Source organism: Musca autumnalis, unplaced genomic scaffold, assembly GCF_047663935.1.
Source record: "Musca autumnalis isolate F117 unplaced genomic scaffold, ASM4766393v1 scaffold_4, whole genome shotgun sequence".
NCBI lineage: Eukaryota > Metazoa > Arthropoda > Insecta > Diptera > Muscidae > Musca > Musca autumnalis.
This window is the reverse complement of record NW_027411977.1, coordinates 171,843,616-171,868,741: the sequence shown is the minus strand read 5'-3', so window position 1 is coordinate 171,868,741 and position 25,126 is coordinate 171,843,616. Positions and strand designations below refer to the sequence as shown.

At 36.2% G+C, this 25,126-nt stretch overlaps 1 protein-coding gene across 1 annotated transcript; it reads right to left on the bottom strand.

Annotated features, from left to right (window-relative positions):
- Window positions 1-5,735: 5,735 nt before the first annotated feature.
- LOC141403160 (uncharacterized) lies at window positions 5,736-24,895 on the bottom strand. Its single transcript, XM_073985334.1, has 4 exons — window positions 24,725-24,895; window positions 22,100-22,211; window positions 6,567-6,752; window positions 5,736-6,375 (listed from the first exon to the last, which is right to left on the bottom strand). The coding sequence occupies exons 1-4, from the start codon at window positions 24,893-24,895 to the stop codon at window positions 5,786-5,788; spliced, it is 1,059 nt and encodes a 352-aa protein (XP_073841435.1). The 3' UTR covers window positions 5,736-5,785.
- Window positions 24,896-25,126: the final 231 nt, after the last annotated feature.

Here is a 25,126-nt window from a genome sequence, read left to right as displayed (position 1 = left end):
TTCGCTAGGTTTCGCCGAACGATTGAGAAAATCTCCTTCAATTCCTGCGCTCGCTCTTCCGGTTGGACTGCTCGTGCTCCGGTACCGGTCGTAACTTGATCGTATAACGCTTGCGGTAATCTGGGCTCTCTTCCCTGAGTTAAAAAAGCGGGGGAATATCCAGTCGATTCGGAGGCACTCGTATTAATTGCCAACATTATTTCCGGCAATGCGTCGTCCCATTTATTGTGCTGTTGTTGTGACACTTGCGCGATCATGGTTTTGACGGTTCTATTAGTCCTTTCGGTTGGGTTCTCTTGTGGAGTATATGGTGCTGTTAGATGGTGTTCTATACCCATCTCCCTCAAGAACTTTCCGAACTGCCGGCTGGTAAATTGCGCCCCATTGTCGGTGATTATTCTCTTTGGAACACCATACCTGGAAATTATCCTCTCTCTACAACCTTTAATAAGTCCGTCCGTAGTGGCCTTTCGAAGAGGAATAAGTTCCGTCCATTTTGAGAATCGGTCCATTATAACCAGCAGCATAGAATTTCCGTGTTTGGACCGCGGAAGGGGCCCAACAAAGTCAGCGCATATGGTTGCCCAAGGTTCTTCCGGGACGCGCGTAAGCATTTCCCCTGGTGGTTTCTGCTGACTGACCTTATATTTTTGGCACAATTCACATTTTTTTACGTATCGCTTTATGTCCTGGAACATACCAGGCCAAAAATAACGATTCGCCGCCTTATGAATCGTTTTCCTTATGCCGAGATGGCCACCTGCTAAACTGTCGTGGTTTTCTTTGAGCACTTGTTCTCGGGATGCCGTTGGTACGCACAGTTTCCATGGAGTACAGTCTTCTTCGTTCACTTGTCGAGGTAAATGTCGATACACTTGTTCGGCTATAACCGCATAATCGGGATACTTCTTGGGGTTCTTTGCAATTGCTTCTTTTAACTTTTTTATCCATGGGCATGCGTTCTGTGCAGTATTTTCCAAGGTAACTAACTCAAAAATTTGCAACGGCTGCCTCGAGAGCGCATCTGCTACAACGTTGTGTTTTCCCTTGCGATACTTTACTACGAAATTATATTGTTGTAGCTCAAGGGCCCAACGTGCTAATCTTCCTGACGGACTCTCTATGGAATTTAACCACTTCAGAGCGAGATGATCTGTTATCACCGTAAATTCGTAGCCTTCTATGTATGGCCGCATTTGACGAATGCCCCAAATAATGGCGAGGCACTCTTTTTCGGTTGCCGAGTAGTTCTTCTCGGCTCCGTTCAGGTGTCTACTAGCATAAGCTATCACCCGTTCCTCGCCATCCAATTCTTGCGTGAGAACCGCTCCTAAACCATAGGCGCTCGCATCCGTCTGCAGGGTAAATGCTACACTGAAATCAGGACAGGCAAGTACCGGTGCCTCGGTTAGCCTGGTTTTTAATTGAACAAATGCCTCCTGTTGTTCGTTCCCCCATTTAAAATGTTTTCCCTTCTTTAGCAGGCTTGTTAACGGCTGTGAGATGGTTGCAAACTGTGGAACAAATCTTCTATACCACGAGGCCACTCCTAGGAATCGACGTACTTCTTTGACCGACGTTGGAGGTTTCATTTCGGCGATGGCTGCAACCTTATCTGGATCCGTTTTTATCCCTTCGCTACTCACAACATGGCCTAAGTATTTTGTTTCTTTCTTAAAAAATTCGCACTTGTTCACGTTTATTTTTAGCTTCGCTGCCCGCAGTCTTCGGAAAACCTCTCGCAAATTGTCCATATGCTCTTCAAAAGTTCTCCCTATGACGATTATGTCGTCTAAATATGCAAAGGCATGTGGCTCCATTTCTGGCCCAATTACGCTGTCTAGAGCTCGTTGGAAGGTAGCGGGTGCTGAATGCAAACCAAATGGCATGACCTTCCATTGGTATAGTCCTTTACCTGCCACGGCAAATGCAGTATATTTGCGGCTCTCCACGGCCAGCGGAATTTGCCAGTACCCATCTTTAAGATCTAGACTGCTCACATACTTCGCATTTCTCAGGCGATTTAATATCGTATCCACGCGAGGCAAGGGATACGCATCTGGCACTGATCTCTTATTTAACTGTCGGAAATCCATACACGTGCGCCAATCTCCATTTTTCTTTCGCACCAGCGTTATGGGGAAGCTGTACGGACTTGTTGATGGTTCTACACACCCTCGTTCTATTAATTTGTTTACCTCTGCGTCTATAATGGATTGCATGGCTGGATTGCGGGGAGCATACCTTAATTTAATGGGGCGGTCATCCGTCATGATGATTTTGTGTTCTGCAATGTGGGAGAGTCCTTGAATGTTTTTGAAAAATGGTAGTTCTCGTGCAAGGAAATTTTTCACCAGTCTCTTTTTTTCGGAACTTAATTTTTCACAAATCACGGTGCAATCTGTTTCGCATGTAGCAGGTTCTCCTACCTCAGCCCGATCTTCAGTAACCATGGTACAGTACTCAATTTGCTGTGTCGGTGTCGATAATTCGACGCTGAGTCCTGCACAGGTCAGCTCAGTCGAAAATCTCTTCAGGAATTCCAATCCCAGAATTATTTCATCCTTACATTTTGGCATTACTAAGAATGGTACATCAGTGCAGTGGTTACCAAAAGAAACCTGGAGTATTGTCGATTGGGAAATATTGACGGTCGCACCATTAGCCAATCTTACACTTGTTTGATGTCGCATATAATCCAGATCCTTCTTTAATTTCTCCGCATTCTCCTTTGTTATAAAACAGCTCGTGGCTCCGGTGTCGATCGTGGCTTTAACTTCACGTTCTTCGATGAGTACAGTTGCCGTTAGCCGAAGCTCCTCGCAGATAAGCGATGTTCCATTGCTTTCCCCTGATTGTTCACCCTGCATTGAGTTTTGTTTTTGTTCCCCATCACTACTTTCTGTACGATAACACATTGTTTTAGGATGGTCTACGCTTCTCCCGAAGCTTTGAGGAGGACTATTCGGTTCATCAAGTGCTGAATTCGGGATACTCTCCAAGTCATCTGCCAGCTGGAGTAGTTCAGCCAATGACGTAAAATCCTTGCGCCTTATATACCACTGGAAATCTGGTTGGGAATTTCGATAAATACGTTCTAACTTTTGTTCTTCGGTCATTTCAGCATGATGCATTAGACTTTGTATTTCCAAAACGTACTCTTTAAAAGGTTCTCGTGGTCTTTGGAACCTCTTGCAAATTTCCGCATCAAGTTTTTCAAAATACCTTGAAGGCAAAAAGAAATTTAGAAAATCGATTTTAAATATCTGCCATGAGTTCCAATGACTATTATTATTCCTTAGCCAGATCAAGGCCTTGCCTTGTAGTAGTTCGGGCATAAACTTTATTAGTTGATCTAAATCCACGTTGTACATGCGTGCAAGCTCTTCCAGCCGTTCCACAAACTCGATAGTATCCTTACCCCAGTCGAACTTAATGTTCCATCTATGTATTAGATCCAGAATTTGTTGTGAATACTGAATCGCATCCACATACCCGCTTCTTGACGGCTGCGCTTGATTTGGAGTTCGTTCGGTATATCCCTTAGTGAAATTCACTGCGGTAGACACTGAATAATGTATTCTTTCTGTTTTTACAGGTGATAACACTATTGAATTGTTTGAAGCTACCGTGAGCTTCGCCGGTTTAGGTTGTGATTTCTTAAATTTTTTTAATATTTCTTCTTCATGATCAATGTTTAACAATCTTGCCCATCGCTTACGCATGTCGTCCCATTTTCCCGTGGGATCCGGTTGAAATTCCGTAAGATACGCGAAGGTACGCCACAACACTCGCAACATATTTCCTTTTTTTTTATACACAAATAGGGTTCATTAATGTCTTTAATTTTTTATTTTTCCGGTTGCTGCTGACAATAAGTTTTAACACTCACTCATACGGTTATATGTTTATAGTATTTTTAAAAGGAATATTTGTCACCACATTCTTATCGATTGTCTACAAAATTTTTTATTTTTTTTGATTTTTCACCTTTCTCTCTTTTTAATGTCCCTGCTCGGGCGCCATTGTGACGACGTAATTTCACTTTGAAGCTGGGGTAGGTTCAGCGGGGCCAGGGTCGTCACAAGAATTTATTTGTTATAGGGCATTAGAGAGAGGGAAGGCACACAGTTTCTTTTTCTTTAAAACGTTATAAACAATCCTTTATTTATTATTAAAAAATACACTTTACACAACACTGTATTGAGCATTATTATGATGATGAATAGTTGGCAGCGGCTTTGGCACGGTAGCGGTCCGATCAATGTTAACGGCAGAATAGTTGACAGCGGCTTTGGCACGGCAGCGTCCCGATGAATATTAACGGTAGAATTGTTGGTAACCTTTTTGGCACAGCAGAAGCCAAAGAACGTTGACACGGAACTACAGTTGTATATACGTCGGAAGCCAAGGGCACGGCAATCCCCCACTTGACTGCAAACACACACACTACACAAATAGGTCTAAAGCCAGGGGCACGGTAATCCCCCACCTGACTCTAAACGCACACACACGTTCCACAAATATGTCTGAAGCCAAGGGCACGGCAATCCCCCACTTGACTTCGAACACACACACACACAGATGTCTAAAGCCAGGGGCACGGCAATCCCCCTCCTGACTCTAAACACACACACACGTTCCACAAATATGTCTAAAGCCAGGGGCACGGCAATCCCCCACCTGACTCTAAACGCACACACACGTTCCACAAATATGTCTGGGGTCAAGGGCACGGTAATCCCCCACTTGACTCCAAACACTCCACAAATAATATGTCTAAAGCCAATTGCACGTTATAAACCCCACTTGACTCTAAACAACAACACTACTATTTTCTGTTTAGCCGAGGGCAACGTTATAAACCTCACTCAACTCCACAGAACTACAAATAAACTACATCTACAATTTGCCAAGGGAACGTTGTAAACCCCACTTAGCACACCAGCCATCAACAGACGACTGCCCAGATTGTCTGTTTGCAGCCTCCTTTTATACCTGTTGGGGACAGGCCCACACAGCACAGCAACACAACTGATTGTGTGATGACGTTTGGTAATTCTGGTAATTGCCGCCAGGGTTACCCATGTTTGTTTTGCTGTTGGTTAGTGCCTCGCATTGCCACTAGATGATCCATTTTTCCGTTAATTCAAATAATTTAAGTATTTTATTATTGTAATGGAAATACGAAATAAATAAAATACTGATTGTAGTCAAAAACGAGGCTACGACTTTTGATCGTTACAACCTTTCCCCTGATGCAAATTGCAAAAATTCGTTTTTCATGGCTGAAATACTCAGGAAATATCGCCAACATTACTAAGGGGTATTTTGTAACCGTAGACAATTTGATGGGAATCGAACCCGGACATCCAGCGTGCAAGGCGGTTGCACATAGCTAATTCCTACAGGTTGTGGTGTAGGGTATCACATGGTCGGCCCCGTCCGATTATAGCCTTTGCTTACTTGTTTTTTTTATAAATAATTTTTGGTATAAATGTTTGTTAGCCTCTGGAAACACAAAAATGGTCAAATGGGACTAATAACTTCAAAGTTCATTAAAGTGACGCGAGTTATATGATGTAACTATGGATTCTTAAGAATCTAGTTATTCGTTTAAATAAAAGAATAAACTTTAGTTTAGTTCTTTATTGAGCAAATTCTATCTTAAGACTAAATTAATTTTATACCATTGAACTTGCTGAGTGGACATCTTCCATCATCTTCGTATTTTGCATTTTGTTTTGCAGTCGAAAACCAGTGGAAGCACATTCAGTTGCTGTCGCTAGTTTTCGCTGTGTTTGCTTGCATTATTGATATTTGATATTTCGTATTTCATCATAATGTGGTTTATGTTTGCAGTGGCGTAGGGGTCGGTGGGGTACGGATACGTAACTCCTCCCCCTCTTGTCAAAGGATTCTCCTGAATCGTTTCGTTAATTTTTATATTTACTGATTTTCCTTTGAATATATAAATTATTACTGTCATACCGGTTACCGTCACTACAAACATAACCACGATTAGGGAATATGAGATATGTTGATGTTGTTTTAGTTCTTCGATCTTTTCAATATTTTTAGTATTGCTAAGGACAATATCGTTAAATGTAATTTTAGTTGTAAACTCTTTGTTGCTGTATGTATTATAATCTGGTATTTTCTCGAAGTAGTTTTCTTTTAGATTCGAAAAATTTTCATTTTGTATAGTAATCTTACAATTTGAGAACATTAAAATGTTATTTCCATTTAGTATATTGCTCGTATTTTGGTTACAGCTATTGTTAATTTTCATGTTGCGAGCATTTTTAATAATAATAGTTTCATCGTCAAATAATTCGAATGAAGTGTTATTGTTAAAAATTAAGTTACAATTTCCTTTAAATATACAATTCTTTGATCATAAGTATAGGATATATTATTAATATTTACAAACATTTCTTGTTTATCTTCTATTTCGTAAAAGTTATGGTTAGGTATGGGGACAATTATTTTGACAATGTGTTTTGTATAGTTTATGGGTATTTTTATTGAAAATATTAAACAGTTATTGTTATATAGTAGTACACCCATTTTTATCAGGCTTAACTTATAAAAGTCTATATTGAATTTATCTATTTCTTCGGATGTTAATATGGAAGGATGGAAAATATTGTGTTTGGCAGAGTATATGTTTTCTATGATCTGCTCTACTTTGTTCTCTAAAAATTTTAATTTAATTAGTTGTTCATTGAATAACAATTCATTTCTTATCTCTAAATTTTGTGTTTGGATGGCGTTTAATACATTATTAATTTTTTTCCTATCGTCTAAGATACTAGCTTTTATTAAACGTAAGCTCTCATTGAAATGGCTATTAATGATCACTTGTTCGTTAATTGTTTGTACAATATTATGATTGTTACTGTTAGTGACGTCTAATTTTTGTATTATATTCTGTCTGTCGTCATCGTCCATAAGGCTGAAGAGCCATTTGTGAGCTGTTCCTACAACGTTCAGAAGTCCACGTTTATATCTATTGTTTGATGGCATGATAGACCTTAGTTTTGTTCTAAGTGTGTTTATTTGGAGCTTTATTATGTTCTTATAGCGGCTACCTAGGTTTATTGCGTTTTGTTCTAGGGCGTCGATAATGTCAAAAATCTCTATTGGTTGTATTACATGTAGGACTATTTTGGTTTCGTTTACAATGTTAGTTTCAAATGTGTTAAGAATGGTATACCCATTATGATTGTCGATTGGGGTTATTTTGAGTTCCGCTCCCGAGATTGTCATTTGGGTTATTAGTATTGTTAGCAGGATCATTGTCTGAAATTGGTTCCGAAGAAAATTTATTGGGTCTTTTTATATTAGATTCATGTATTCCTGTAAGTCTATGTTTTCTAAATTTGGGTTCTTCTTTGTGTCTTACATTCTTATAGTTTTTTATAAACCCGACCTGTCTATTTTCTGTGTAAATTTCCCTATTTCGATTTGCCTTTTCTATGCTTTTCTGTTTTATTGTCTTTAGTCTTTCGTATATAGTGTTGTGGTCTACCTTAAAATTTTGGACTTCCAATGGTGTGCACTTAATAGTACTATGGTAGTTGTCATTATAATATGTGACAGCTTTATGAATTTGAGTTATTATTGGTATTTTTTCTTCCAGGTTAAGTGTTCGTATTTTTTCTGTTATTGTGTTGTTAAGTCTTTCAATGTCGCCATTACCTGTATGACTATTTGGTTTGGTAGCATGGTATTGAATGTTCTCTTTGTCTAGAAACTCTTTTATTGTAAGTTTATTGAACTCATTATCAAACACAAATTTCTGGGGTTTTCCTTTCAGTGCTATGAATTCAAGAATTTTATTAACTATAGTTCTGTTATTTCTATCTGGTAGGTGAAGACATGTGGCATGTTTTGAAAATTTGTCTATAAATACGATAAAGGACTGTTTGCTATTCACATATGTATCCATATGAACTATTTCATTAATGGTCTTGGGGGTTTCTGTTAAACTGAATTTGTTTTTAATTGGCTTTCGGTCGTATTTACCTCCACTGCAAATGTCGCAGTTGTTTATGATTTTATATATTTGGCTTTTGAGGTCTGGGTTGTATACGATCGTTTTCAGTTTTTCGTAAGCTGCTGTTATACCACAGTGTCCGCTTTCGTTTTTATGAAAAAGTGCTATCTGTGTTTTTAGTTCGTCTTCGGATTCTATGTCCCTTGCCATTTTGGTGCATTTGACGAACTTTATATGTGGGTTTGTAGAATATTCCTTCTCCAAAATTCTATAGACTTGATAATATTCGTGGTCACTGAGGTAAGAATAGATTCCTATTTTCCCTTTTATTAGTTCCCTTCGTAGAATATCAAGCACATATCCGTTGGTTACATCGTTTCTTTCTATGAAAATCCTCTTTTTACCGAAGATTGTTTTAACCGTTTCTATTTTTTCTTCTGTTAGAATAATTTGAACTTTGAATCTGTTGACAACCGTTTCTAGAATAGGTACAATATATCAGGGACGTACGCAGGATTTCATTTCGGGGGGGGCCCAACTTGACCGAAAATCATGAAATTAAAAAATGTTGTGTAGCGTTACATAAAGCTATTTTAAAAGGTTTTTAGTTGATTTTAAATGAAATATTGACGCAAAGTATATAATTTCAATAGAGAGAGTTGACAATATTATAGATATAAGTTTGAAATTTGGAACAGAGTAAAATGCAGCATATCATAATACGTTCAGTATAGTCCCTATACAAAAGTTCCGCCTGGTATTTTGAAGTTTTTAATCAAATTCTCCAACAGAATTGACGCAATAACTAAAAATCTTTCAAATGAATATTACACATGTAGGTTTACGTTTTGGTGTATTCCAGAATTTTTAACCACAGTAGCTCATATTTGGCAGTTTCGATTCTATTTCAAAGATTTACAGGATTTCTTATTCTTTAAAGTACATATCCATATATCACACATTAACTTCAGTCTCATTAAAAAAGTTTTGTGTTACTTTTGCCTTATTAAGTTATCAATTGGACACATTTTACCGCGAGGACTGATTCTGATAAGAAGATCTATCTGAAAAACCTCCCAGCAAAATGTTCGATGCCAAAGATGTCATTCAATCATGGGTGCAAGCGATCTGGCATATCATCTTTTTAGCATCTTCATCGATGAATTTTATATGAGCGTGGACCCCAAAAGATGCTATTCATTTCTGAATCCAAAGCATGTCATTTACACCAATGCTTTGACATGTCATTTTCACCAATGTTTTGGCATGCCATTTCCACCAATGCTTTGGCATGTCATTTTCACCAACCCTTTGTTGTTTGTTATCATTACGACGAGAGTTTTAACAACGTTGGTTGTGATTTCGAGTCTCCGACAACATCAAGCCTACTGTAAATAATTAATCTTATATATTTAGAAAAATGTGTATAAATTGTATAAATAAAAACACTAAATTCATCACTATTGGATCGATGGAATGGATTCAAATGCTAATGAAAAGATCGGATCTTTCACGAGTTCCTATGCATCGGTTCAAATGCTGATGAAAAGATTGGATCTTTCACGACTTCGTTTAAACAAATGCAAAAGATGTCATGAAATCACGTCATCGCATGGAACCCCTTCCTTAAAATTTTGCTGGGCTATTAATGTTATTTGTATACCATTAATTAATTGAAATAATAACTCCAAAAAAGAATAACTCGAACCCCCGAGTGCAGTTTAAACTTGTACCGAACATTTACAATCAAACAGTGCAAGCTTTTGTAAGAAAATAATATTCTTTTATGTCATAAAAACACGAAAACTTTACTATTTTACAAGAAGTTATAGAGTTCATTCAACTGAAAAATTCAGAAAATTACATTTGTGGTCTGTTCCAGTACTACAATAATCTACTCATTTTCAGTAGTAAAAATTTGTAGATTCTTGAAAGTTCTGGAACAGGCATTTAGAACAGAAAACATTTTTATCAGGAGTCGGGCGATACCAACTACGATTCATATACTCCGAATTCTACACGCAGTACTGTTTGAGACTACGAAACCCACATTCGGGCTCGGCAAAATTTTAGCTAACTCCTGACAAAATAGGTTAAGTCGGAAAGGCTCCATCTGATATCCCAATGGTTGTTCCGCCTTATTTCTACCTTAATTATACGATTAGATGTTTATGAACTCGATGACATTTAAAACTTTCCAAAGATTATGCACTTCTCGAAAATAAGTAAAAAAAGTATCAGTCTTAAACGTATAGACTTAATTCTATAGACAGATCGAATAGGGCTTCATAACCAATATCTCAGTCCTAAAAATTGTGTAGTCAGGGAGTTTCAGAATTTCGTTGTCTTTTTAGGACGTATACACTTTCCGACAAAAATATTGAAACATTCGGGTATAAAACTTCACGATTGTGAGCGTTGCGAATAAATGTTTATGTCGTGATCATCAATTTGACTTCGATAAGAGCGCAAAAGTTTTGCACTTTTGTGGAGAAGATACCTGCAAGAATGGTCCATTTTGGAAGTGGACCTAACTTTGGAAGTAATTTCTTTTGAAAGTTATCGTGACAATCCGTTTAGTTGGTCACGGTAAGATTTAGAGCTTTTGAACCGTTATGTCAGGAAGCATCGACTTACCCACGAAAAATAGAATATCGCTGTAAACAAGACCGCAAGGAGTAGCATTGGCAAACATGTCCAATGGATTGTCGAACAACCCTTATATTGCACTTATTTTGAAATTTTGTGAGGGAAGTATCCGAAGATGTTGTCCCATATAGACCCTCTTGGTACTTGATATACATATGAACATTCGGAAGTAATTTTAGGATGTTCAAAGTTTCGGCGAAATCGGATATTGAAATTTTGTATGGGAGGTACCTGAAAGAGTGAACCGACATAATACATATTCGAACCTATTCTATGTCCTGAAGAAATCGATTTGGACCTTCGACAAAGGTAGACTTGTGGGAAAAAAGAACTGGACCGATATGACTTAAAGTTCGGTTGATCCGTTCGAGAGTTATCATGCGCTCGAGCCAGACAGACGAAAGAACTGGGCTAAATCGACACCAAATTATTTGAAGCGGATTTTGTCGAAACATATGAGAAGTCAAAGGCCATTATTTTGATGAGGTACATTTTTATCGATAGCCTAAAGCCCCAAATTACAGCAGATTTTAATACCATTTAACCAATGTTTGAGCAATAATTTTGTTTGCGGTTGTTTTCAGCTACAACTTTGTAAATGATAGGAAAAAATTCAGGTGGGTATGCTACTTATTGCAGATATTAGCACTTTATGACGCACAACAATAAATTTTTCTCCATAAAAGAAATAATAAAAAATTAAGACAGTAAAACAATTTTCTTATTGGTTTTAGAGATATGCTCCACGGAAAACACTTGATATATCGTACATTTTGTCCAGTAAACTTGTCATTTCATGCACTTCCAATCCGCACAGTACTAAACACGTAATTTTTTGAATACAGAATGAGTTTAAAACCTCAAGACCTTTATATTTATTATAGAATTCCTCTACCCTTTATTATTTGATAATGAAATTACATGAGAAAAAGAATACAGATTTCACTAGAAGTTTTCTCAAAAAGAGTATTCAAACAAAAAGTTTTAAATATTTCTTAGACAACTTGTTCATAAATTTTACTACATGACATTCAGAACAATCTAAGTTTTCATTTGAAAATTCCAAAAGTAAAAAATTATTTTAGTGAAAAACTTAATAATTTCTTAAAGTAGCTCAAAAAATTTTAGTCGACCAAAACATTTCGGGGGGGGCCCGGGCCCCCTGTGCCCCCCCCCTGCGTACTTCCCTGCAATATATCCCAAGTCCTCCTCTTGAGAGTGGACGGTTTGTACTTCAATTGAAGCGTTGTCATGTTCATCATGTATTGGGCTTTCGTGCTCTGGCTGCTCTATTTCTATGTCCTCGCCTGTGTTTTCTTCGTCTTCCCAATGGTTTATTTCGTCGTTCTTGATTCTACTTAGGAAATCCGCGATACAATTATTTTTGCCCTTTATATAATCTATTGTGAAATTATATTCTCCTAGGTTTGTTAGCCATCTTTGGAGTCTGGGGTTTATATCTTTCCCTGTATATTTGGTCATTAGCCACTTAAGTGGTTGATGGTCACTTTCCAGATCAAATTCCCTGCCGAACAAATAGGGTCTGTAGTATTGTACTGCCCATACTATGGCAAGTAGTTCTTTCTCAATAGTTGCGTAGTTGCATTCGTGTCTATTTAGGGTTCTAGATGCATATGCAATTGGGTGCCCCTCTTGGGAGAGTACAGCTCCTATTGCGAAGTTACTCGCATCAGTTGTTACTTTAAACTTTTTACGAAAATCGGGGTATCTCAATATTGGCGAGTTAGTAACAAGATCTTTTAGTTTTTCGAATGCAACGAGATATGCCGGATCATTGACATTAATTTTCTCGTTTTTTTTTCAGACATTTAGACATGGGAAATGCAATTTTTGCGTAGTCTTTCACGAATTTTCTGTAGAACCCTGTCATTCCTAGGAAAGATTTGACTTGTTTTTCTGTAGTTGGTACTTTAAGTTTTCGTATTATGGATGTTTTGTCTGGGTTTGGCTTGATACCATGAGTTGTGAGGACATGACCTAGAAATTGTGTTTCTTTTCTTAGGAAATCGCATTTATCGACTTGGATTTTAAGATTCGCCTTTCTCAATAGCTTAAAGATTTTTCCTAGGATGGTCACATGTTCCTCCAAGGATGTACTGAATACGAGGATATCGTCCATATAGACGACGCAAGTTTTATTTATATGGTCCTTTAGGACTTCGTTCATCAATCTTTGGAAGGTGGACGGTGCGTTTTTCAGGCCGAATGGCATTCGGATAAACTCGTAATGGCCCGTTGGCGTTGAAAATGCCGTTTTCTTCCTATCTTCCTCTCTGACTGGAATTTGGTGAAAGCCCTTGGCTAGGTCAAGGGGGGTGAAGTATTGAGACCTACCAAGTTTGTCCAAAAGAGAGTTAAGGTTTGGAATGGGATATTTGTCGTCTACCGTAAATTCATTTAGTTTCCGGTAGTCAACGACGAGTCTGTATTTTTTCTTTCCCGAGTTGTCTAATTTCTTTTCCACTATCCACAGTGGACTATTATAAGGGGAATTGCTTTTTCTAATAATGTTTTGTTTGAGCATTTCTTGAATTTGGCGATTGATTTCTGTTTCGTGCACTTGGGGGTATCTGTATATCTTTGAGTAGAGAGGTTTATCTATTGTCGTAGTTATTTCATGTTGGACTTCGTCCGTCGCAGAAAGAATGTCTCCTTCTTTAAAGAAAAGGTCATTGAATTTTGAAAGCAATCTTCGGATTGTTTCTTTTTCTTCGGAATTGAGGTGATCAAGATTGAAATTTTTTGAAATTTCATTTGTTTCTATTGGTTCTAAGGTACATATACTTTCAATTTCATTTGGGTAGTTGTATTCTTCGAAAAATAATCTGGACCCCAAAATATCGATGTATTGTTGGTCACAGTTTATTACAATTTTCAAAGCTTTTAAAAAATTTTGGCCTATTATGCCGGAAAAGTTTTCGTTTGTAAAGTCTATTAGCTTCCATTGAAGCGTCCCTGGGCACCTGAATTCCCTAGGAAAAGGAGTGGTTATTACATAATCTACCTTATTCAATCCGTTCAGTGTTTTGTAGTAATGTGGTTTCTCTAGTGCTCTTTTGGGGAATTGTTCTTTTAGTATGCTATCTTTTAGGATGCTGGTTGTTGAACCAGTATCAATCAAGCATCTAATTTTTTGCTTTCCTATTGTTATTGAGACTATTGGTAATTTTGTTCTTGAGGCCACGCTAAAAAATTTACTTCCTCTTGCGATTCTATTTCTGTTTCTTGTATAGTTTCTAACTCCATATATGATGGGGAGTTTGTTTGCTGGGTGTCTACACTCATATGCGAAAGTCTAGTTTGAGCTGAAGTTCTATTAGGTTGTTGTGTTTTTTGTATATAATTTTTTCCGTCGTTGTTATTGGGAGTACTATAAAATTTATTGCGGTGTTTGTCATTCTGAGTAAATTTAGTAGGTACGTCACGTTTTCCTTTCTCAGACTCACTGTTTTTTCCCGAATTGTGTCCCTCGTTTTTATTGGTTATTATTCTGTGACTATAGTGTATAGCTCTTTTGTCGTAAAGAAGCCCTAATTTTGTGTATTTCAAAATTATATCTATCATCTTTTCATCCCCGCAAAGATTTGTTCGTAACGGCCCATCTATTTTCCCTATCATTATGTTCACAAGGTCACGATCTACACATTGGGGTGAGTAGATCTCTGGCCTTGTGACGTCAAAATCATATATTTCTGCTAATTCGGACTTGGCCTTTTCGAAGAAACTAAATAACTCTTTTAGGTTTCTTACCTTCAATAATCTGCAATCGTTGAATACATCTGAATATATCTTTCGGGGTTGGAGATGGTGTTTCAGAGTGGTTTTTATCGTATCCCACGTTGGTTTGGGTCCTAGTTGTCTTATCATGTACGAATGGTCAGCATTAATCTTTTCGTTGATGATTATTTGTAATCCGTATTCTATTAATCCAGCGTTGTTGGAACATAGGCTTATTGTAGTTTCGGCAGATGATATGAATTGGATTAAGTTGTCCGACTCCAGTGGTTTGAGTCTCCGAAATTGCTCTATGATGTCCCTAGGTGATAGGAAGAAATTGTTAGTTTGGTTGTTAATTGGTTGTTGGGTTTGTAGTTGCGGTTGTTGTTGTTGCTGGAGTTGTTGCTGCTGTTGCAAAATAACTTGCTCTTGCTGAAGGATAACTTCCTGAAACTTCTTGATTAGATCTCCGAGTTCCTCCATATCGTCCAGGTTTCTATTTGTGTCAAATTTGTGTTGCTTATTATTCATAAATGACAGCGGCTTGCTGGTTTGTTAGCAGTTTTTTGGTTTATTTGTGCACAATTTATCTTCTTTTTCTTAAAACTAAAAACGGCTTGCTGGTTTGTATGAGACTTTTGGTTTGTTTAATTACAGCTTTGTGTACAGTTTTATCTTCTTTTTCTCTGGAATAACAGCGGCTTATTTATTTGTAAGTTTATGTGTAAGTTCGTTGAAGTTTAATTCTTTTGAATTAAACCGCCTTGACTGCGCCAGTTATATGATGTAACTATGGATTCTTAAGAATCTAGTTATTCGTTTAAATAAAAGAATAAACTTTAGTTTAGTTCTTTATTGAGCAAATTCTATCTTAAGACTAAATTAATTTTATACCATTGAACTTGCTGAGTGGAAGATGTCCACTCAGCATATTTTGCATTTTGTTTTGCAGTCGAAAATCAGTGGAAGCACATTCAGTTGCTGTCGCTAGTTTTCGCTGTGTTTGCTTGCATTATTGATATTTGATATTTCGTATTTCATCATAATGTGGTTTATGTTTGCAGTGGCGTAGGGGTCGGTGGGGTACGGATACGTAACTCGCGTACTTTATATGAGGCGTTATATGGGGCTATATAAACACGTAGATCTATGTAAAAATTTTTGGTATAAATGTTGGTTAGCCTCTGGAAAAACAAAATACCAAATTACAACCACTTCTTGTTCTATGAAAATTTGAAATGAAAAATAACTCCTCTATAATTTTTTTCATTTGACAGTATTTTCCTTTACTACGCGTTTACACTAGACAGTTTGTCTTCAAATACAACTCTGATTTACTAACACATACATACATTTGTCGTTTGGCTACCAGCTGTCCATCATTCTTTCACAGACAGCCGGGTTAACAAAATTTTGAAATTTGTTGTAAAAATGTGTGAGCTAATAATTGAAATGTGTTGAAAACAAAATAACATGAACAAAAACAAAATATGTGAACGGACAACAAAAGGAATTCGATGATTTTCATTCATAATTTTACAACTGTTTTTGCAGTTGTCTGGACGCCTACCTCACACAGACAAGTTGTGGGATTTTGACAATCAATACATGAAGTTAACTGTCCTGTCTTTTGTAAACGCAGGGTTATAAAAGTTTTCATTTCACATTTTCATGGAAACAGAATTGAGCCCCTGCAATAGGTTGCACCACAATTTTATCCATTTGTTATTTGTGGGTTCTAAAATGGTTATTTCGAAGAGTTACAAACGGAATGTGAAATTTAATATACCCTCCATAGTATGGTGGAAAGTATAAAATAGTATTTGTTTAGGTCACAAGTGTTTTGAATTGTATGTATGTATGTATGTACATTATACATATGTAGTTTCATTTAAACTGGAATGTGTTTGAGGCTTTATTCAACCGTGCCTGTATTATTCTCATGAATACAATACGAACATACGTATACATTGTCCAAACAATGACGTGTAAAAGCGCACAGGAAATAGCTATTTGCATATGACATAACAGGTACGAGTATATTACATTTCACACTTAAAGTGTGAATCAAATACGCAAATATTTATACAACGACTTTTGTGTATAAACAAAATACACACATACATACATTGTTAAAAACAATGCGTATTTTCTTAGGGGATTTCTATTGTAATATTTTGAAAAGGTTATGCAAAATTTTTATTTGGGAAAAGCAACTTATGCATACTGTCATGAACAACGAACTATGTAGTAGTGAAAACGCAATACATAACTTCAAATATATTTTCTTTGAATTACACACCAATTAGAATCAGCATACAATTACTAGTCAATAAAACACATATTTGGTTTTTATACCCTACACCACTATGTGGGAAGGGGTATTATAAGTTTGTTTTGAGAAAAATTCATGTAACACCGCGAAATATTCGTCGGAGACCCCCAATGTGGTAAGCGATTTTGAGATGTGTGTCCGTCCTTCCGTCCGTCTGTCCATTATAAATTGTAATCAAAATCCAGGCCGCAATTATGGACCGATCGTCGCGAAATTTAGCATGGAGGTCGGGTTCAGACCAGAATAGACACCTATTCTTATTGGAGATGATCGTGAAATATTTAGCGGGTGAAATGGACCAAAAACAAAATTTTTATCCGATTTTGTAGCTGCTCTGTTGATTGCAATAATCGCCTCGAAAATTCGAACAAGGTAGCAGTATATGACAAAGAAGATCCTTGCAATTTGAGATATTGATCGGATAATGTTTAGAGGGTTAAATGGACCACAACTTTTGTGTGAAAATTGTGAAAATTTTTAATATACCGGTTATATATTTATTTCTGGAATACACATTCCGCCCACGTAAATAGAATATGAAAGACCAACTATTGCCAGTTCCATTTATGCCAATTATGTTGATTTACGCTGTCAGATAACAGAGTTACAGCCTAATATATCCATTTTTTGCTTGTAGTGTAATCATAAGCACAATTATAGCTCAATAGTCCCGAAATTTTGCACTAGGTAAGACTTTAGGTCGAAGAAGATGCCTGCTTTCTTGGATGATAATCTGACATTACTTAGCGAGTGGAATGGACCATTACTTTTGTATGAAAAATATAAACATTTTTTATGTGGTAAATATTTTAATTCCTGGAGGGCATATACCGCCAAAGTAGCCTGCATATGAAAAAAGAACGACTGACTTTCCCCTGATACAAATTGCAATAATGAGTTTGGTATATAACGAGGCTATAGCCTAGTATAAAACGGGTTTTCGGTAGAGAACTACATTTTCCTCCCATGCTATAAATTGTCCCTATCATGACAGAGAAATTCCCAGTTTGTGCATTGTTGCAATTTACATGGAGCCAAAACGTATAAATTGTCCAATTGGATTTTTTATACACATCGAAGCTGTACAACAAAATGGTAGTAACTAAAAACAATTAACTTTTTGTTAAGAAAAGATTAACCCTACCCACTGTAAAAATCTGGCATTATTTTCACTACTCTTTCATCAAAAATACCGGTATTTCACTTTTCATTTTCACTTATGTATCAACACAAAACTGTTGATACATACTGAAAAATAGAAAAATATTTTTTGAGTTACTACCTTTTTGTTGAACAGGTGCAATATATTGCAGCATAGGGTCGCTCCGCCACCTTTTTTTAAAATGTACTCGGTGTCGCTACCGTTAAAGTTTCTTTGAAATATTATTTTTGTTGAAAGTGAAGGCATCCACTGACCCCTTCCTGGCGTATAATTTTGAGATTTATACATACAATAATTTACCGCCGAGTCCGAACGGCGCGTCTTAAGACACCATTTGTAGAGAAGTGTTTCATGGCTGAAATACTCAGGAAATGTAGCCAAAATTGCTAAGGGGTATTTTGCCACCTTTGATCGATTCCCCGGCCAGGTAACATAAAATTTTCAACAATGTGAAAATACCCCTCAGTAATGTTGTCGACATTAGGCCTGTTCGATAACTTCGCAAGTAAAAAGTATTTGCAAGTTCTTGCATGTACTTTCAACTACTTCTCATTTCTCTTTTATTGAGCAAGTTTGTTATCGAACAGCATTTTGTAAAAGTTTGTACAAATTTGTACAAACTTTTGGGTTATCGAACAGACCTATTTTCTGAGTATTTCAGCCATGAAAAACTTCTCTAAAAGTAGTGTCTTAGGACACGCCGTTCGGACTCGGTCCCCACATTAGGAAATATGAATCGGGGTGCACTCATTGATATGAGAGAAGTCTCCTTAGGGATGTTTGTGGAACAATTATTATATTATTATTTAAGCTTGATGTGATAAGATGACAGAATCCACAAAGTTATTTCATGAAATGAAAATGAAAATTTATTTGTTCCATAAAGGATTTTTAATTTGCTGAAAGCTTATTCCCAGGAGTAGTGGTGTAGGGTATCAGATGGTCGGCCCCGTCCGACTATAGCCTCTGCTTATTTGTTTTTTTTTTTTTCTTAAGTTGGGTTTAAAATTTATACATGTATTCTCGTTTAACATGGGCAAATTTTTATATTATTCACATTATATCTTCGAAACCGAATGGAATCGGTCAAGCACTTTTCGCAAACTTTTAGCTAAAATCTTAGATGTTGATTATCGTTGTATAAAAAATTAAAACTAAAAGCTTTTTACGTTTTCACACCAACTCCGAAAACAACTGTTGAAACATTTTCTTCGCAATAGCTGTGTCCTTTTACGTGATAATTTGTAGTAATTATTACTAATGTTGCAGATTTGACATTTCTATAAAGGAAAAGTTGCTGAATTTTTTCAGCCACATTTAGTAAGTAAATACACACCCCTAATTTCAAATAGTGTACAGTGTTTTATTTAACTTGCTTTGTTTCATGTCTGTTTAGTTCAAATCTAGTAACTCATTTTAACACAGCTGCAGTAGACCAATCGAACTAAAACTTTGCACACTTTTCAGATCTGGATGACAATACATGAATATGAAACCAAAACTAATATGGGTACATTTTTTAATATAGACCCATATAATGGTACCACCCGATTTCAGTTGTCTTGAGGATATTATCTTCATTCTTAACCCGAAATAGCTGTAACCTGGCGTTTAGAGTTCCCAATGGTACAAACACTTCCCTACCAAAAATTGTGGACATAGGTCACCTCATCGTAATGTTGGCGACATTTCCTAAATATTTCCATCATGTAAAACTTCTCTACAAGTATCTTAAAACACGCCGTTCGAACTCGGCGATAAACAATAGGTCCCATATCATTATGCTACATGAATCGGGGTGCATTCATTGATATGAGAGAAGTCTCCCATGTCCCCTCTGGAATCTTTGTGGAACAATTATAATCCTCTTCATATTTGCATGTGGTGTTACAACACACTTTTCAAGGAATAACCTTTCGTTTGGTGTAGGCCTGCCTAGGGGTTTCTGCCGGCTCTTTAATAAAGCCACTGGCAACTAATATTTTTGAATTGCAGGCACTTAAAAATGCCTGTGCAAGTTTTATTGATTTGCACTTAAGAGCGCAAAATAAAATAAATTGTTTTTCAGGTTGCCAACAAATCGGCAGTAAAAACTTGATTGATTTTATTTGACAAATTTCAGTCCTTATATATTATACATAACGGTATTTTCCTAATCTTATTTTCTTAATCCTAGTTTTCTTATTTTCTATCATCCTTAAACATAAACAGTATTTGTTGTTATAAGTAACATATGATCTAAACAGATGATTGAAACAGCTGATGACTGGGATCTAAAGGGATCTAGTGATTGATAATTACATTGATCTACAGATGTGATTATTGGGATCTACAGGTATCTGTAGGTGTGAATATCGGTAACAATCGATATCACTACACCCTCACCCTTTAAGAGAATAATTTTTATTTAAAAATTATGTTTACAAAATATTAAAATACTTAAACAATATTCCATTTTTTTAACATGTTGTTGTGATACATTTTTGATTTTCCATCAATCGATATTAAAGAATTAACACCATGTCTTTCTATGATTTTGCATGGCCCTTGATAAGGAGCTTGGTTTTTCTTCCTGTTCATTACTCTAAGAAGAACTTGGTCTCCAATTTTTAAATTTAAAGGATTTGAGCTGTCTTGTTGAGATATTCTGGATATTTTACATTTCTCTAAAAACCATTTGGCCTTTTCCAGAGAGAATTTTAATCTTTGTTTTAACTCAGAGACATAATCGTCTGTGTTATAAAAAATGTTTTGTTTTTTGACCTCATCATTGGGTAAGTAGGATAGTTTACCAAATACCAACTCGTATGGCGAGTACCCTGTATCAACGTGTGGGGTTGTGTTATACGCGAATGCAAAGTATGGAATCCACGAGTGCCATTCATTATCTTTCGAATAGTTTAGAAGAAATTCATTGAGAACCCTATGATTTCTTTCTATCGAGCCTAGAGTCTCATGATGATAGGGAGTACTGAAAGTCTGTTTTATATCTAGTAAAATACATACTTCTTTTAAAAGATTATTTGTAAATTCGGTTCCTTTGTCTGATTTGAGAATTTTAGAATTGCCATAAATTAGAATAAATTTTTCTACTAAAGTTTGTGCTACGGTTTTCGCGTCTTTTGTCTCTATTGGGTAAGCTACAACGTATTTTGTTAAGTCGCATTGCATAGTTAAAATATACCGGTAATTGTTAGACATTCGTAGAGGACCCACCGTGTCAATTGATATTACTTCGAAACTTGTTTGTGGTGTATTTGTTAAAGTATATTTTTCTTTTGTGTGCACCGTTTGCTTGTTGAGTTTGCACTGTTTGCAGTTCGAAACGTATTGTTTTATCATTCAATTCATGTTTTTCCATATATAACGTTGCTTCACTTTTAAAATAGTCTTTCTGATACCTAAGTGACCACCATGAGACGATTTGTGGAATTCCTCTATTATTTCCGCCTGTTTTTCTTCAGAATGTATCTGTTTTGGCTCTTCATACAATAAAGTTCTCAAATTATTATTACCTTTTATATTCGTAAAAACTCTTTTGAATTCCTCTATTGTTAGTTCTTTAAAAATCTTATCTTTTTTGTTTAATGCTAATACGCTCGTACTCGTATTACACATCTTAGATACTAGCTTCTCCAAAGTCATTTTAATGAGTGATGGATTACTGCTGCAATCAATTACAACATGGTTTTGTAATATATTTATTTTTGTTTTGTTGGTTTTTTGCCGGGAACGAATGTAAGTTTCTTGGCGTTCTTAATATCCGTTATTGAGGTACATTCCCAAATGGTTATGTCTCTGGTATTTCCCACAGGTTCATGTTCATCAATTTCGTCAGTGTTTTTAGACTTTGCATCTTTATGCATACTCCGAGTGATAGCAAATATCCGTTTTTCTTCGCATCTGACAGGAATCATCGCCTTTAATATCTCACTATTTGTCACTATTCTGGACAGAGCGTCAGCGTTTGTGTTTATTTTTCCTTTTTTGTAAATGATTTCAAAGTCGTAATCGCATAAGTCCATCCTGATTCGAGTTAGTTTAGATGACGGGTTTTTGTGTGTAAAAAGCGACACCAAAGGTCGGTGATCTGTGACGACTGTAAACTTTCTCCCGTAAAGATACGGTCGGAAAAAGTTTATTCCCCAATGTATAGCGAGTAGCTCCTTCTCAATAATTGGTTTATTTAGGTCGTGTTTTGATAGTGTTGTACTTGCGTATGATATTGGTAAATCTGAACCAATACATCCTTGTGATAAGACTGCACCAAGAGCATAATTGGATGCATCGGTTGTTAAACGAAAAGGCTTTTTAAAATCTGGGTACTGTAAAATGGGTGGTTTTAATAATTTTAATTTTAGCGTCTCAAAAGCTGTTTGGCACTCTGGAGTCCATTCAAACTTATTATTTTTCTTTGATAGAGCGTTTAGAGATTTTGCTATATCAGCAAATCCTGGAATAAAACGTCGATAATAATTGCAGAATGCTACAAATCGTCTAGCCTCATCTGCACTCTTGGGGATTGGATACTTTTTTATTATGTCATCCTTCATCGGATCAGTTTTTATCCCTTTATCAGTAATTAAATGACCAAGATAGACTACTTCAGGTTTGAGAAAGCTACATTTCGATGCATTTAGTTTTAGATTGTATTCACGTAAGCGCCTAAAAACGTTTACTAAATTCTGATTGTGGTGTTTAAGGCTGCATCCGAAGACTATCACATCATCTACATATAAAAATGCGGCAGCATCTAAGCCGCTTAATGCTATTGTTAACATCCTTTGAAAGCTGTTAGATGAAATCTTCAAGCCAAAGGGCAATCTTTTAAACTGATAATGACCGTTATTAGTCGAGAAAGCGGTTAGAGGACGTGAATCCTCTTCCAGGGCAATCTGGTGGAACGAACTAGTCATATCCAGTGTTGAAAAGTATTTTGCTCTGCCAAGTTTATCCAACACGTCCTCTAATCTCGTTAATGGGAATTTGTCATTCATAATCTTGTTATTGAGTTTCTTAAAATCTACTACCAAGCGCCATTTTTGTTTGTCATCTTTGGATTTTTTTGGTACCACCAATAACGGTGAGTTACAGGGGCTAACGGAGTCCTCAATTATATCATCCTCGTAAAGCTCCTTTACTTGGTTATTGATTTCATTCATTTGTGTTTCAGGCAGTCTGTAGTTGTTTATGTATACAGGTGTATCGTCTGTCGTTTGTATACGCTGTGAGTAGAAGTTATTAACGCTGAGCTTCTCACCAGGCAAATGAAAAATATCTTGAAACTCATTTATTATGGAAGTTATAACGCTTCTTGCATTATGTTCATTGGTTCCTATATCAAGGTTACTTAATAATTGCTTACTTCTGTTGGCGTTTTGCTGATTTCCATTTATTGTTGCAAAAATATGATAGTCGCTTAAGCTATTTACATCAAAATCTAAGTGGCGTAAAGTTTCTGTTTTATTTGTTGTATTCAAAAGCTTTATGTGTTTTATTCCATGCCTTGGTATCAGGCAATTCGCGATAAATAATCCACAACTTAATTCTTTATTCAGTATTATACTATCTTCTTCTATATTCAAAGTAATTGGAATTATTAGTTCGGATCTTGGCGGTATTACTATTTCTTTCTGATTCTGTTGCTTTGTTGTCATTGGTAATATGAATTCACTGTTGTTGATATTGAAGCTTATCGTGTAAGTTTCGAAGTCTATTCTGCACAAGTACTTCGCTAAAATATCACGTCCAATGATCCCATCTGTAGGAATTGGGAAATCATTTTTTACTATGTAAAACTTGTGTGCTATCTCTGCTGACTCGGTAAATAAGGTTAAATGTGCTGCTCCAAGACACTGTACAGACGTTTTACTAATTCCCGTGAGTCTTGCTATTTCATGTATGTTTATATTGTGAAACTTGTGGTCTCTGCATATAGACACATCTGCTCCAGTATCAATCAGAAACGTTAAGGATTTATCTATATCACGACATTTCAATGTTACATTCGCACTAGACTTCACATTTATATTAAATATCTTTACATTTGGCCTTCTTGGACAACTTCCTCCGTCGTCCGGCCGTCGAAGTTTCCCTGATCTTCATAAGTGTATGTTTTGTAATTTTCGCGTTTTGTATATGCATTATTAATCCGACCATTATTTCGTGTACCGCTGTCCATAGATTTATTACCATAATAGCTTCTGTTATTGTCGTTGGTATACTTTCTGTTGTGGCCGTTGTGTCCACCGTTTCTAATATCACCATTACCACTGTAGTTATCACTCCGTCTGTTGTATGTATTGCAATTACCACATCTGCATGTACATTGCCTGCTATATCCACGATTATACCCATCATTGTTTCCACCTTTAAATCTATAATTATGTCTTTGATTTGTGCTAAAGTTTTTATCTTTGCTGGTGTCTCTTTCATTTACGACGTACACATTCTTGTTCTCTAAACCTAAACATTGTTCAGTACTCATGCATCTTTGCGTTGCCTCAGTCAATGAGCTTGGTCGATTTGAAAATAAGATATTCTGATATTCTGTATTTACCCTTTTTACAAAAACGTTTAATGCCATGTTTTCGCTAACCTTGTGTATTGCATCTCTTGTTTCTTTTGACGGTTTTACAAGGCTATTTATTTCAAATTCACTTAACTGATTCGAAATGCTCTCCCTAAATTCACTTATTGACGTATTAGCTTGCTTTATAGTTCCGAATTCAGACAAAACCTGTTGCAAATTTCTTGGATTTGGATATGATTCAATCAATAATTTCTTCAAATCATAAAAACTTTGTGGTTTATTAGAACGACCTAAAGTACTTCTTACTTGGCTCGATAGTTTAAAATTATAGACATATTTAACGAAAAGTTCTTTTTCTTCATCTTTGACCATATCATGTAAAAGTTCAGCTTGTGATATGAAATCATCTAAGAATTTATATGTTCCTTTAAACACTTGCAGGTTTTTCCCCACCACATTTATGTCAAAACTAGACATATTTGATAAACTTCCTTCAACTTTCCCTTACTTAATTTTTAGACGTTTTAAAATATCCTCAATATCCGTACAAAGCAACTCAATTTTTATACCCTCAGCCTTTAGGCTATGGAGGGTATATACACTTTGATACGATGAAAATGTGCCTCATCGAAATAATGGTTTTAGACCCCAAGTATGTTTGGACGAAATGTGTTTCAGACAATTTGGAGTCGATCTAGCCATGTCCGT